The 16,633-nt window shown below is 44.0% G+C and overlaps 1 protein-coding gene across 6 annotated transcripts in view; it reads right to left on the bottom strand.

The window, feature by feature from the left end:
- The window catches only part of LOC105497556 (syntrophin gamma 2), a 564,393-nt gene that overhangs the window by 298,293 nt on the left and 249,467 nt on the right, over positions 1–16,633 (bottom strand). For 5 of the 6 annotated variants that reach the window (XM_011768711.2, XM_071076129.1, XM_011768716.3 and 2 more), the window contains one exon: positions 14,784–14,911. The exons of the other annotated variant lie outside the window; for it this stretch is intronic. In XM_011768711.2, coding sequence (XP_011767013.2) covers positions 14,784–14,911 — 128 coding nt within the window. The remainder of the gene's footprint in view (positions 1–14,783; positions 14,912–16,633) is intronic. 6 annotated transcript variants of the gene reach the window in all.

Here is a 16,633-nt window from a genome sequence, read left to right as displayed (position 1 = left end):
CAGGAGAGAACACCCAACTGCAGCAGCAGACGCTGGACACCAGCGAGGGGCCGACTGTCCCCCACCCATCCGTGGCCTCAGCACAGCAGCCATCAGCTGGACAGGCTGTTACTCCTGTGAGAATCCTTCCTACCTTGGAAAGTGCACACAGTAGGTGCTCAATTCCTGCTTGGAAATAAATGCATTTTTTTGTTTGCTTTTGTTCAAGAGCTATTTCATCATCACTAGAAGAGATTTTGTATGTTTTGTTTGGTTTTGTTGTTAAGGGCAAACGCAGAATTAACTTAGGAAAAAACAAAGAACCTCTTTCAGTGATGATAAAATAACTCTTTATAAAAATGTACACACTGATTTAAAATACACAGTTGGGGGTGCTGAATGTACAAGGACATTTACACATCGCGCCCCTCTCTTCGGGCAGACAGGAGGCAGGACACCCGCTTTCCGTCCAGGGAAGGAACGCAGCTGCCTGTTACAGGTGCTGTAACGTGTGTTAATGAGCTTGATTATGGGCTCGAATTCCTCATGTTTGAAAAAACAAACACATTTTAAAAGTTCACTTTACATAATGAGTGAAGTTACTGTGAAAAATTCAAAATACAATCAATTTGAAACAGAGATAGATTTATTGTCTATAAAAGCAGAACAGTCTAAAAGATTCTTAGAGGCTAAATTTACTGGGACTAAGTCCTAACCTGAGACTTCTACCTCTCAAAATTTAGTTTTCTATAACTATTTTGCATAAGAGAACTTGCGGTTTTGCCTGTGGCTGAGGAAAATGAACATAAGAAGCCGGCTCGGTCTCCACCTTTTGTGTCAGTTCAGTCTAAGAGCGCCCTCTACACGCTGGGTCCCAGGTTTCTCTCGGGTGTGAGCCTCGATGTATCACAGGCTTCCGTGCCCAGGAGGTCACTGCTATGGCCTCGAAGCCCTCCACCTCCATCTAGCAGAGCTTTAGTCCCTGGGCCCCTGCGTGTCTTTCCACACTGATGGGGTGACTCCAGTGGAAACGCCGCCTGTGTTCCCAGTTGGTGCTGGGGACGGAGCGTGGCGCAGCCCCACCCACTGCTGCCTACGCTTCTGATTTAACCTCTGCGAAGCTGGGTGACTGGCAGAAAGGGCGCCGTGTACATAAAGAACATTCTGAGTGATCATCCCGTTTTTGAGAAGCACACATTGTGTTCAGCAGTCCTCCAGGTCCTCTTCCAGGGATCAACCTTCATTTTAACATCCAAATCCAACTTTCTAATGACATAGCCACTCAGGTTTCCTCTGAATTGACAATAACCTAATAGGCTCTCTCAAAGCCCGTGCAGTCAAAATCAATGGTTACAAACCAGTAGAGTTTGGTGTTGGTCAACAGAATGCCTTAGTTTCCAACTTTAATACACTTTTGAAAGTTATCATTTAATCACATGTTCCATAGCAAGATTTTTTTTTTTTTTCTTCTTTCCACTGTAGCAAGTGGTATTAAATGGTGGTCAAGAAATGTTTCCTGCAAAAAATCTGATCACCGAATACACGGCTGGTGTTAATGGGCCTCCGTGTGCCCACAAACTGTGCCCTGCCCGGGTGTGCTAACCGGCACGCACCGTGGGGCTGCACTCCTGAGCCAAAGACGAGAAAGACCTGGTGTCACTCGAGAGCGAGCAGGACGAACCGTCTCCGAGTGTCTGCACTTTTCTACTTAATTCACATCCTTGGCAGTGAACGTATCTGCAATGATTTCTTAGTCCAGACGGTGCTTACGTTCCACGTATCTGCAATGATTTCTTAGTTCAGACGGTGCTTACGTTCCACCCCAAAGCGCAGATGTGAGTGGAGCTTCGTCCCACACTGGGAGGTCACAGGACTGAGTGTGCACAGGAGTGACGGAAGCGCTGGCTCAGGGAGCCACTCGTCAGTGTTTCCTGCCGACCATAAGTGACGGACTTCATGGAAGCCCAAAAGCAGTAAAAACCGACTCTCAAGAGAGCAGCGGACACAACGATGCACGATTCCCCACCTGTCTCCTCCTGTCTCTGCTTTTCTGCTGCTTATTTTACAACCAGTCAATGATGTGCAAAGAATTCTTAGGCTCCTTTCACAAAAGCATCCTGATTCTTTTCATACTCCGACATATGTCTTTAAAGTTAAATATTTAATACTTTTGGGAGAAATGAAGAAGGAAAATAGATAGATTACTAACAATTGCATTTATATGGAGGATAAAAAGAACCAGCTGGCATTTATTCACACCTTGTAATAAACACTGTGTAAATACTTTATATGCTGCAGTGGTTTTAGCCCTCACAATCATCCTATGAAGAAAGTCCTGTGGTTATCATGTTAAAGATGATGAAATCGAGGCTGATGTAGATAAACCAATTTTCCCAAGGTGACTCATAAGGCCAGAAGTGGTAAAGGCAGGGACACACACACACACAAGTGAGCTTTATAAGGAACTCAGTCTCCGATTCACAACCTCAGTTCTTAACTAACAAACAGCCTCTTCTGTACCTTAAAGCCACGTGAATGGCCGTGGCTTACACAGCTCAATGTTTTCCTGCCTAACACTGCACTTTTCCTATATATTTGTTGAGGTGTTAAACACAACTGCACCTGCTGGAGGGGATCCGTGAACTCCAGGAACGTAACCATTCCTGCCACCTGAGTTATCACGGCTTCCATTCTTTTTCCTGGGATAGAAACGTTGCATCTGAAATGAGCCGTGGAGCGAGGGGAGCTGCTCACTCGGAACACCCGGCCAGGGCTTGGAGACTGGACCCAGTCTAGGTAAACATAAAGATCTCTATGCCAGGAAACTCTTCAGCCAGGAGAATATTTTTGCTTTCCCAGATAAGGCTGAGTATGAGGTGAGGGGAACATGGAATGCATTCTGCACATGCCGCTGAGGGTTCCGTCTGTACCTCCTCCTCCCACGCTGGGCACATGGCATCACAGGGGCCCCGGAACACTCCAGGTGAGGGGTCTGGGAGGCAGAGCATAGGCAAGTTTGGTCTCTGAGGTAAGCACAGAGCAGGTAACAGGAGGGGAGAGGAGCAAAGGAGGTGAGAGGGGGATGAGGAGGCTGGGAAGCCAGGTCAAAGGTCAAGGGTCAGGTGGAATCCCCAGGACTGTGCTCCAGGCAGAGGCACAGATAGAAGAAAAACTGAAATTAAATCCAGTTTTTGAAGAGTGTGACTTCCATAGTAACGGAAAAGTTTGGCCTAATTCCTAAAAGTGGGGTATCCCTAGCAACTCCCATCCCCAAGTCTGGGTCAAATTCCCAGTGGATTGAATGTGACTCCCCAAGTGTTCAGTGTTGAAATCCTAGCCCCCAAGGCCACCCATCTGTGGAACTGGGCTATGGCCTCCAGAGCTCGAGGGACGCATGCCTGCTGCGTAAGGCCACCCACCTGTGTGCTGCGTAAGGCCACCGATCTGTGGAACTGGGCTACGGCCGCCCACACTGACTAAAACGAGGCCTTCAGAGCAAGGTTAGTGTGCTGAGGTCATGGACACCCTGAAGATCTCGTGCCTCTAAAACCTTCTCCATCCACTCTGCCAGACACAGCTGGTTCCTCCTGCTTGGGGATTAATACGAATGATGCCACTGACAGTTCTCCCCTTTCAGCAGCAGGAAAACTCAGGGACTTCGGCTCATGTTTAGTTGTAATGGGGAGGGTGCTGGGAAATCGAGGTGAGGGGTTCATGGTAAAACGACTGGCCACAGCTGTGGTGTGGTCGTGGGGCTAGGAGCACAGGCATCCCAGGAGGCACCGAGGAACCGGACACAGTTGGCAGAGACAAAAGATCGGCGCCGGGGCAGCAGGCAGGGCAGGCAGACGCCCTCCGTCACCGCACTGCTTTCATCTGCAGCGACTCAGCACCTCCAGCTTAAAAAGCCCTTCCTGTTCATTTTCATCACAGACCCTGAGAGCCTATTAAATCTCCACACACAAAGGAAAGAAAAATCAAATTAATTTTTAAAGCGGACAACTTGTTATGAATTTATCCTGCTTAGATACGAAGAAAAGATCTTAACGTCCCCAAGCGGAGACTTCGCAGCATCTTTTCATAGACAGGGCACTAATCCCTTACAGTCAAAATGAAAATAAAACGGATAATCCTCGGAAATGAAAAGATACTCGACTGAGAGACTGCAGAGGGAGAAAAAGAGAGACAGAAAGACAGAGACAGGCAAAGACAGAGAAAGACAGAGACAGCGAGAAACAGAGACAGAGACAGAGAGAGACAGAGAGACAGAGACAGAGGCAGACAGAGACAAAAACAGAGACCAAGAGGGACAGACAGAGGTAGAGACAGAGACAGACAGAGACAGAGAGAGGGACAAAGAGAGGCAGAGACAAAAAAAGACAGAGACAGAGAGGGACAGAGGGAGGGGCAGAGAGACCGAGAGAGGGGCAGAGAGAGACAGAGAGAGGCACAGAGACAGGCAGTGACAGAGAGACAGAGACAGGGAGAGACAGAGACAGGGAGAGACAGAGAGGGACCAGGAGAGGCAGAGAGAGAGACAGAAACAGAGAGGGACAAAGAGAGACAGAGATGGAGAGAGGCGGAGGCAGAGAGAGGGGCAGAGACAGAGACAGACACAGAGACAGAGGAGCACCCAGGGCATCTCGGAAGCAGCGTCACACAGTGCGGTGGGGACCACTCCCCCCGAGGAAGCGTAACGGAGCCTTGAAAAGTGAGCCGGGATAATGACGCAGATGCAGAATGATTTCTCAAGAATGATTCTGAATTCCCAGGAAAGAAGGAGCGGATGCAGTTCCACCCAGAGAAGGCAGCTCAGAGCTGCTCCACCATCTGTTGGATGGGGAGGGGTGTCAGGGTGCCTCCGTAAATCAGCAGCCCTTGTTCTCTATCAGAGCAAACTCAGGAAAGCTCTATTATGTAGTCATTGATCCGCTCAGCAGCGGGTTCACGGGTGCCCCGGAGCAGCTCTCCGTGATGCTCACAGGACACCCTGATTCACCTGCGTGCCCATGGAGGGGGCGGCCCAGGGCTGGGCACCACGGAAGACACCCCCACCAGAACTGCCAGGTGTTGAAGGCAGCACTGGCTTCTGAGAAGACTTAGAGACCTCCAGATCTTAAACACGAGTCCTGTGCCCTTATCAGGGTAGGACACATGCCAGAGAACTGGGCGTCTGTAGAGATGTAAGTAGAATGGGATTATTCTCTTTCCATCAACATGAACACTCTAACCTTCTGTCGTCAAAAGAAAGTTTTCAGAAAATTTAAAGATGGCGTAATGAGAAACAAACAGCAGCTCTGGCACCTGCTAGCAGTCAGCAGGGCTGTGGGGCTCCTCTGAAAAACAGGGTCCCACACGTCATCAACCTCAGACCGGGGCTCTCCAGGGACATGAGGGAGCAAGGCAGAGCAGGAGCAGGGGACACGTGAGATGCCGTCCAGCCACAAAGGCCCCACAGGTCCCTGGCGGGCTGCTGGTCTGAGGGAGCGGCTGCTGCCCCCACAAGCCTGGCCTGGCTCTGGCCCCTTCCTGTCTCATGCTCCTGGATAGAAATTAAGCCAGACGCTGCTGACACAGCCCACACTCTGATGGCACCCAGTGCAGGGCCAGCCCTCATCTCCTGGCCCTTCCCAGAACCACCCAACACATTCCCAAATCCCATCACAAGCCCCCCTTTCCTGAGGTGCCACAGCCACCAGGACGCTGTCTCCCTGGAAGCCCAGGTAAGGAGCCCCATGTGTGTGGGACATGTGAGCTCAGAGCATCTAGTGCTGTGCTCTCGGGATGGATAAACTCCAGAAAATTCACCAAAGGATTCTTTTTGGTGTGACTATTTAAACATGATAATCTCCTTTGCAAAACAAATTACAGTATTTAACAGTATAATTCTGACTTGTAGTATCACTTTTCAAAATCTGCTTATCTGCAGTAGGTCTGTTTCCATTATGACTACTACAGAGCCCATCTGCCTTCTTCTTCTGAAATAAGGTGAGTGGCCTACAAAGCACATGAAATTTTATTGAACTCACAAAACATAATTTAATTCTGTTTTTTAAAAAACATGGTAGATGTGGGGCAAAAAGATCCCTAAGTTGTGGGTTTTCTCTCTTCCTACCTTACTACTTAACTCCCTCCCTTTCCCTCTCCCTCTCCACCTCCCCTCCCCTCCCCTCCCATCCCCTCTCTTCCCTTTCTTTCCTTTTATGTTTTAGAAAAAAAAAAAAAGTCAATTACTTTTAATCAATTTGAGGCCTACCTAAAATGAGAGGCATGGACAGGGCTCCTGTGAGCAGGTAAATAAAAAGTAGTTCCTCCTGTAAAGAGTTGCAAAGTGATACACAGTAATTCTGTGGGACAGAGATTCTGGAGCTGTTTAATTGCTCTTATTTGGGGATAATCACTCAAATCTGAATTTCCTTCCTTCTGTTCAGTCATTCCCTATTCCACAAACAATTTGTATTAGTCCATTCTCACACGGCCATAGAGAAATATGCAAGACTGGATAATTTATAAGGAAAAGAGGTTTCCTTGGCTCATGGTGGCACAGGCTGTACGGGAAATATGGCGGCATCTGCTAGGATTCTGGGGAGGCCTCAGGAAACTTACAATCATGGCGGCAGGCAAAGGGGGAGCCAGCACTCGACATGGGCGTGGCAGGAGTTGGAAGGAAAGAGGGCAGGTGCCACACACTTTTAAACAGCTGGTGCTCATGAGAACTCGCTTACTATCATGAAAACAGTACCGAGGGGGTGGTGCTAAACCACTCATGAGAAATCTGCCCCGTGATCCAGTCACCTCCCACCAGGACCCACCTCCAGCACTGGGGATTATATTTCAACATGAGATCTGGGTGGAAACGCAGACCCCAACTGCATCACAATTAAAAATCACTGAACTCCTGCTGCTTCAAAGCTCCTTTAAACGTACAGTTTTATTTTTTGTTACCTTCATAAACTATCTTAGAAAGCGGTAAAGTATTAATATCATCTCCCACCCTACTTGGTTAAACGGGCAAAGAAGCCATCACAAGAGCCCGCATGAGTTATCCAGGTCATGGCCCCAAGAGGGTGAAGCGGGATTAGAAATCTCTTAGTTCTGAACCCTGTACTATTCCTTCATACCACCTGCTTCCTCAGGGGCACATGCCAGAGACACCACAGCTTTATCTCTTTTCTGAGCCTCTCGTAAAGCTTCCTCACTGGTAAAATGATTGTGGATATTTTTCAAGCATAGACATTTCTCTTGTTCTTAAGTATTTCTTCTCTCTCTATTTTCTGAAACACACAGGCTATGGGCAGCAGCCTGGCTCAAATCCAGCTTTGTCCAATGGCACCATGTGGAAGAACAGCCAACCGTCATCCAAGGCCACTTTTGTTTTAAAAGGATGAATTTCTAAAAAGCGTGGACATGCTATGGGCTTTCCAGAGTGAAATAGAGGTTGAGACACTAGAGCAGGCAGAGTTCTAAGGCAGCCCCCAGTTCTCAGCCCTTGGTGGAAACATCTGCTCCAGTTATTCAATCAACAGAAACTAGGTGTTTGTGTGAAGGGATTCTGCAAATGCAATCAACGTCTCAACTCAGCAGACCTTCAGTTAGGGAGATTTATGCAGGGGCACAGCCTGAACACATGGCCATTTATGTCCGGGTCTAGAGGTCAGAATGAAGGAAGTCATAGATTTTAGGCTCATGGAGTTACCTGTTACCTGCTGTTGGCTTGAGGGCAGAGGCTGACCATGTCAATGAACATGGTGGTCTCTGGTGGTGGAGAGCAGCCCTTGGCTGAAAAAGGTGGGGAACTGAGTCCTATAAAGTCAAGGGACTGAATTCTGCCAGAAACCCTGAGTGAGCCTTGAAGATGGGAACACAGCCTATCCGACACCTTGATTTTAGCCTGGTGAGATCCCAAGCAGAGGACTGGCCGGGCACTGCTGGACTCCTGACCCATGAGAACTGTGAGATAATAAACAGTCCTGTGTTACCTGCTAAGTTTGCACTGGTTTGTTACATGGCAATAGAAAATTGATATGGTAAAGACAGGCAAAACTCTAGCATCTCCACCACCACGGCCACCCCATCAATAATGCTTTTCTGCACCTGATGTCAGAGAAATGTCTAGATAACTAAGCCAGTAGTCAGGATCGCATGGTTATGCTAAGTCATCTGTGATGGAGTGAAATTGAAAGAGCCCCTTATAAAACCATCAGATCTCATGATAATTCACTCACTATCATGAGAACAGCATGGGGGAGCTACCCCCATGATTCAATCATCTCCCATCAGTTATCTCCCTAGGCACGTGGGATCATGAAGATTACAATTCAAGATGAAATTTGGGTGGAGACACAAATGATGAAATTTGTGCTGATGACACAAAGCCTAATCACATTACTACTGTTCACATAAGGACCCAGAGGGACTCGCCTGTCTGTGCCTCCAACAGGCTTGCAGGTTCCTATACCACTGCAGATGCTGAATGGGACCTGGACAATTACATGTCAACAGATTAGATAACCTGAGGAAATGAATAAATTCCTAGAAACATATAATCATCATGATGGAATTAAGAGGAAATAGATCATCTAAATAAACTAATAACAGGTAAAGAGATGGAATCAGTAATAATTAACAATAATAATAAATCTTTCATCAAAGAAAAGCTGAAGACCAGATGTCTTCACTGCTAAATTCTACCAAATAAACAGTGAAAAACTTATACCAATTCTTCTCAAATTATTCACAAAAAATTGAAGAGTAGGGAACACTTTCAAACTCACCTTTATGAGACCAGCATTATCCTAATATCAAAGCCAGATAAGAACCTTATAAGAAACAAAAATTACAGGCCAATATCCTTGATGAACATATGTGCAAAAATCCTCATCAAAATACTAGTTACCTGAATTCAATAGCACATTAAAAAGATCAGTCACCGTGATCAAGTTGGATTCATTCCGTGGATGCAAGGATGGTTCAACACATGCAAATCAATAAATATAATTCACCATATTAACAAAATGAAAGACAAAAACCATAACATTGTCTCAATAAATGCAGAAAAACATTTGACAAAATTCAATATCCTTTCATGATAAAAGCTCTCAACAAATTAGGTATGAAAGGAATGTACTTTGACACAATAAAGACCATGTGTGACAAGCCCACATCTAAAATTGTACTCAATGATGAAAAGCTGAAAGGTTTTCCTTTAAAATCCAGAACAAGATAAATATGTGCACTCTCACTACTTCTATACAACATAGAACTGGAAGTGCTAACAAGAACAATTAGGAAAAAGAAATAATAAGGCATCCAAATAGAAAAGGAAGAAGTGAAATTGTCTCTGTCTGCTGATGACATAAGCTTATATATAGAAAACTCTAAAGACTCAAAAATACTGTTAGACTTAATAAAGGAATTTAGAAAATTTGCAGGATACAAAACAACATTCCGAAATCAGTAGTATTTTGTACACTAACAATGAACTACACAAAAAAAGAAATTAAGAAAACAATTCCATTTATAGTAGTATAAAAATACAAAATACCTAGGAGTAAATTTAATGAAAAAGATGAAAGATCTGTACAATGAAAAATATACAACATTGATAAAGGAAATTATAGATGACACACAAAAAATGGAAAGATATCCTGCATTCATGGATTGGAAGAGTTAATGTTGTTATGATACCATACTAATTAAAGTGATATACAAATTCTATGATGTCTCTATCAAAACCCAATGATATTTTTTCACAGAAATAGAAAACACAATCCTCAAATGTATATGGAACCATAAAAGACTCTGAATATCCAATCTATCTTGAGCATAAAAAGCAAAGATGGAGGCATTACACTACCTAATTTCAAAACTTACTACAAAGCTATAATAATCAAAACAGCAAGGTACAAGCATAAACACAGATACATTGGCCAATGGAATAGAATATAAAGCCAGAAATAAACCCACAGATCTATGGTCAACTGATTTCAACAAAAGTGCCAGGAACATATTATGGGGAAATGACAGTCTCTTCCACATATGGTGTTCAGAGAACTGAATATCCACATGTGGAAGAATGAAACTAGACCCTTATCTCACACCATATGCAAAAATCAACTCAAAATGGATTAAGAACTTAAATGTAAGACCGGAAACTATAAAACCACTAAAAGAAAATATAGGGAAAAGCTCCACGACTTTGATTTGGTTAATGATTTCTAGAATGTGACCCAAAAGCACAGGTGACAGAAGAAACAATAATATCTTCGTGAGGTTTGCATATTTGCTCTGTGTCTGCATGGGTTTTTCTAAGCACTGTGGTTTCCTCCCCACAAAGACGTGCAGGTAAGGTTAATTGCTGTGTCCAAATGGTCCCAGGCTAAGTGACTGTGGGCATGTGTGAGCTGTCCTGCAGTGGGATGGCATTCTGTCCAGGGTTGTTGCCCAGCTTGAGCCCTGAGCTTCCAGCACAGACTCCAGTCTCCCCAACCCTGAATGAAATAATTGGGCAAATACTTATCTTACTTGTTTTTATTAATCTTTCTTAAATGTATGCATAGCTTATATTTATTTAACTATTTAATAGTTGAAGTGTTTTGGTCTTTATTTATAAGTTTGGTGATGTTTTGTGACCAGAAATATGCTGTAGGAATCTAACTCTTATTTATAGCTATTAGCCTATGGGAAAATTGGTTTCTTTATACATCTTTTCACTCAAGTTGCAGTTTCTGAGGACCAATCAATGATGTTAAGTGAGTATGTACTGTATTGTATATTTCAAAATTGCTAAAAGAGTAAATTTTAAATATTTTCACCACAAAAATGCTGCTAAGGATGTGATGTTATTGATATGCCAAGTAGCTTGATTTAATTATTCCATGATGTAAACATGTATTGAAACATAACTTTATACCTTAATTATATATGATTTTATTTGTCAATTTTTAGAAAGCACCCAGAAGGTGGTGGTTATAGATTGAGGTCCTATACCTGGACAAGCACAGAGTCAGAGGGGACACACAAGATGCTGGCTTCCAACCTCTTCATCCTATTTATGTTTCTATTATATGATATCTAAAGGTTCCTCCTGGGCTACAGCTTACAGCTTTTGTTTTAAGGTTCTAAAACCTGTTTGATTTAGAATTGACAATTTCTAAACTTGTTCCTTACCCTCAATAGACTGAGGAGCCCTTAGGAGAAGATACACAGAAATTTTAGAATTCCATCTACTGGGATCAGCACATCCAAGTCTCTTCTCTTTTTCATCCATTTTAAAATGAGACCTGAGGAGCTTACAGGTAAGATGGAGCTAAGAACAGCATCTCAGCCTCTAAATGGGACTTTAACACAAATACGTTTCAGAACAAACAGGTTTTATAAAATTCATAGCTTGAGCCCTTACGTATTTTATGATTTGCCCTTTCCTGCCCATACTAAGTCTTGCTTAAAATCATAAAAAAGTCAACAAAGCTAGTAAGATATATTTGCCTTTATAAAACAAAATCTTGTCTTATGAAAAATTATAAACCTTTCAGTTTGCTGTTACAGTGTGTATTAGTCTGTTCTTGCACTGCTATAAAGAAGTACCTGAGACTGGCTAATTTATAAAGAAAAGAGGCTTAACTGTCTCACAGTTCTGCAGGCTACACAGGAAGCATGGCGGCTTCTGCTTCTAGGGAAGCCTCAGGAAACTTCCAATCATGGTGGAAGGCAGAGGGTGAGCGAGACACCTTACAAGGCAGGAACAGGAGCAAGGGAGAGAGTGAGGAGGTGCCACACAGCTTTAAATGACCAGATCTCAGGAGAACCCGCTCACTGTCAGAAGCACAGCACCAAGGGGGATTTTGCTAACCCATTCATGAGAATCCACTCCACGACTGAATCCCACCAGGCCCCACCTCCAACATGGGGGAATACGTTTCCACATGAGGTTTGGGTGGAGACACAGATCCAAACCAAATCAGTGTGTGATAGCTGTTATAACAGAAAAAGAATCTGAGGCTCAGGCAGTCAGCTGATTTCTTGAGTTCCTTTTCATTCTCCTGGATGTCATGTATTTATCCCAATGATTATGGTATGAATGGCTTAGTGGGTCAAAGTATTTTGTCACCAAGAATAACACATGTGTTTCTACATGTTCTCAAGCTGCAGGAATGGGTGGTCAAGTCTGCATTTAGTTAAGAATTACTAGTGATATGGTTTGGCTGTATCCCTGCCCAAATCTCATCTTGAATTGTAGCTCCCATAATTCCTACATGTCATGGGAGGGACCTGGTGGGAGGTAATTGAATCATGGGGGACGGTTTTTTTCCATGCTGTTCTCATGACAGTGAATAAGAATCACAAGATCTGATGGTTTATAAAGGGTAGTTTCCCGGCACACACGCTCTTCCCTGCCACCATGTAAGACATGCCTTTGCTCCTCCTTCACCTTCCAACATGATTGTGAGGCCTCCCCAGTCATGTAGAACTGAGTCCATTAAACCTCTTTTCCTTTATAAATTACCCAGTCTTGGGTTTTTCTTCATAACAGTATGAAAATGGACTAATACAACTAGAGAACCTATCCTGTCCTCAGAGTAGGAGACATTTCATCTTACGACCTGAATTCATCCTTAAACCAAAGCTAGAATGGCTAATCTTCATCACATTCAATGGTAGATGGGCTAGGAAGTGTTTATGAAGTTGAGTGGCTCTATTTTTCTAAAAACCCATTTAATTCAAATTTGCTAATAGACAAAGGTCATTTCATGCACTATTTCCCTCTTTGTCAAGACAGATACATGCCCAGATCTCTACTTGGTTCCCAAACTAACCCCAAACCAAAGAAACATGTTGTAAGAAAGCCACATGCACACATTTTAAAAGGAATTCACAGTGACAGCACGAACTGTTAAAACATTTTGCTATATTGTACAAATGACTATTTACCTATCCATCTATTTGTATCTCTGTAATCTATCTATATTTCAGCCCCTGTATCACTGCAATAATTCATCTATATATCTACAGTCATATTTAATGACGGGGATACATTCTGAGACATGTGTCATTAGGCGATTTTGTCATTGTGTTTACACCGTAGGGTGCACTTACAGAAACCTAGATGATACAGGCTACTACACACCTAGGCTATATGATATAGCTTATTGGTCCTAGGCTACAAACCTGTACAGCATGTGACCGTGCTGAATACTTACACAACTGTTACACAATCATATTTGTGTATCTAAATACACAAAAGCAAGTATCTGTGTATGTAAGCACATCTAAACTTAGAAAAGTGAAAGTAAAAATAGGGTATAAAAGTTAAAAAATGACACACCTGTGCAGGACACTCACCATGAATAGAGCCTTCAGGGCTGGAAGTTGTTTGGGGTGAAGCCATGAGTGAGGAGTGAGTGAATGTGAAGGTCCAGGACATTACTGCTTCCTTTTATATGACTGGCAGTGCAGTAGGTTTGTCTATGTCAGCATCACCATAAACATGTGCATCATGTCTTTCACTGTGAGGTTATGATGTTTGATGTCACCAGGCAATAGGGATTTTCAGCTCCATTACAATATAATGGGACCACCATGGCATATGTGGTCTGTCCTTGACCAAAACATTATTATGCAGAACACTATCTATCTATCTATCTATCTATCTATCTATCTATCTATCTATCTATCTATCTATCTATCTATCTGTCTGTCTGTCTGTCTGTCTGTCTGTCTGTCTGTCTGTCTGTCTATCCATCCATCCATCCACTTTATCTATCATCTCTATCTATCCACCTATATTTACCTACCTGTCTTTCTACTTCTCTAGGAATACACACATCTACTAGGTTTGTCTCCCTTTACCAAAGGTGGGCACAAATCTGAAAATCAAGCTTACTATCCCTGTTCCTGCAATGGGATCATAGACATCCTTCCACAAACATGAACATCCTTTGTGAGAGGCTGTACAGTTAATACCAATTCATAGAGAAAACCTAATTTTAACCCTTCATGAAAAGCAACATTTGCTGGACTTTTACCTTCCATTTCAGGACCAGTAAAGGGAATTTCAGGTTGTACTGTCTGCCCACCACAGACCCTATAGCCACAAACATTCACACAGATGCACACACATTTTGGGAAGTACAGTGCTCAATTAAAAAAAAAATTCCTTTGCTGACAGAAAGTTTGCTATTTCTACACATCTGTCTTAAGAATAGAAAGAGGAAATTCACCAACTCATTACTTGTGGGCCTTTCCACAGTGATTAAACAGCACAATTAGCCAAGCATACATTTTTCTACTCAAAAAGCTATGGAAACATAAACTTTTATAGTTACATCTTTGAAATTATTTAATTAACCAAGCTCACAAACTAGTTAGCATTTATTTAACATAGCTGCTGGTCTAACCTTCTCATTTTATTACTGAAGAAAAAGAGGCCCACAGAGTTTAAGTGGCATTTCTAGAAATATCTGAGACTTGGACAAGAAGTCAGTCTTTACTTCCAGTCTAATTCTGTTAGCATTTAAAACTAAAAATAGAATTTATTTTACTAATGACTGTTTCACGAGAAGCAACCATGCCACCTTGCCCTAGGTAGAACTAGTCTTAGTAATAAATTCACCGTTCTGATACCTGACTTCTCATTTTCTCTTGATCTTTAACTTGTTTATTCCAAATGCTAAATCTACCAGAAGACAGCACGCCCACTTGCTGATGTCACAGTCAAGCGCTTTGGAGTAACCAGTGGCCTGTAGGAACTGGCAAAAGTGCACGGGGTTCATCAACTTTTCCCATCTCAGGCAACGGTCACACACCTTAATTTTTCCGCTCCGGCTTTGTACCTTGAGATGCGAGCCATGGACAGAGGCACGGACAAGGTGTCCAGCCAGCGCTTCTCATACCTCGGGTCCTTAGCTATGGGCGAGGAAGGTGACGATGGAGCCTGTGCAGAAGAAAGGAGAACGAAGCGTCACAGAGGCAGAGGAGGCTACATGCAGGGGGAGTCGTCTGCAGGTGCCTGGAACACAGAACTCAAGTCCAACACATCTTAACTGATAAAAAGCAAGTGAGATCGTTTCTGAAAGATCGGGAAAGAAAGAAGTGCTCTTCTACCCGGATTTAAGACATCTTCTCCCTCTATTTTCTAACTGCAAATTGCATGAGAGGAAGGAAGCTGAAAGGAAGGAGAAGGAGAACAGGTGCCTAAATTTGGAGGGAAAGTTGCAGACACAGTACTGGGCTCAGTGCATAGAGACCATGAGAAAGACGCAAAACCAAAACAACCTGAAATGTCCACTCAGCGAGTTTCGGTCGAGAGACACATAATAGAATGGCTGATGACATTCTGTCCAGGTCATGGGTCTGCTTTATTATTAGTGGCAACGACCCTGCCAGTGCAGTAGTAGGAGCTGGGCCCAGATGGAAAAGTGAGGAGGCCTCGGAGCCATGCAACCACCGCAGCACCACGCAACAGCCCCACGAGCGTCCAACAACAAAAGGGTCAGAACACGTAACAGCCCCGCGAGCGTCCAACAACGAAAGGGTCAGAGGTGGGTTCTAGCCACAGGATACAATCGTATAATATTCCACATTCTCAAAGAGGAGCCTGAGCTGCCTGAGCCATCTTGACCTCAGAGCCCGGCTCGCTATGAATGAACCAGGCGCTGCCGCCCCAGTCACCGGCATGGACACACCTCACGGGTGTGCCCCACACTAACAAGTGTGCCCCACACTCACGGGCATGCCTCACACTGACAGGTGTGCCCCACACTCACAAGACATTTCTGTTGATTTAATTTAATTCAGTGTCCACCGGAAACACCAGCCCTGAGCTCTGGGCTCTGTGGACCTTGGGGTTCAGGGACTGCTGCACCTGGAATCTGAGCATCTGTCTGCAAGAAGACTTTCTGTAAGAAGGGGGGCCACGAGAAAACAGACCTGGGCTTTCCGGAGGCTCAGAGGGTGGCATGAAGTGTCTTTCATACTTGCTTGTTCATAAGTATTAATCGGCTACATGTCCACTATGTATCAGAATGTTATTTGAGACCACATACCTCATTCCTTATAAATGTACAACCTTATACATTGGTTAATCCGCCACTTAAACAGCAAACCCTGTCCACCTCAAGTCTCCTCTGCAGTCAGCTTTACCTGCCAAAAAATAACATCCCTAACAGTTCTGTGCCGCTGAACTGGCTCTGGTTGGTTTGTGGTGAGAGGAGATGGGGGGCCGTTCCCCAGGGCTTCACATGAGATCCCTGGAATCTTGGAGGCTTCGCTTCCATGTGGATGAGGTTTCCATACGACACTCTACACACTGCTCACACTTAACAGAAAGAGTGTGATGATTTATTTTCATCTTTGCTGATATACAAGCCCCTTTCTCATTCTCCTCCACCTCAAATCATCTTTGCATCCCTGCCCTAGGATTCTAGATGAAAGGCCTCTCACCCAGTGCAGGTGGGACGGGGGAATGGACGCTGAGGGAGGGTTGGAGCGTCACACAGAACAGGCGGCCTCGCCATCTACAGATGTATCAGCAGGCAGAACAAAAACTCACACAGCCGGAGGCTGGGTTTGGGTTATCATCCTAACATTGTTTCTCTGTATTTATTAATTCCATGGCCAATAGCTCAATAACAAAAGTGGCAATATTGGAACATTT

Source organism: Macaca nemestrina, chromosome 13 (assembly GCF_043159975.1).
Source record: "Macaca nemestrina isolate mMacNem1 chromosome 13, mMacNem.hap1, whole genome shotgun sequence".
Lineage (NCBI taxonomy): Eukaryota > Metazoa > Chordata > Mammalia > Primates > Cercopithecidae > Macaca > Macaca nemestrina.
This window is presented reverse-complemented; position numbering and strand designations above follow the sequence as displayed.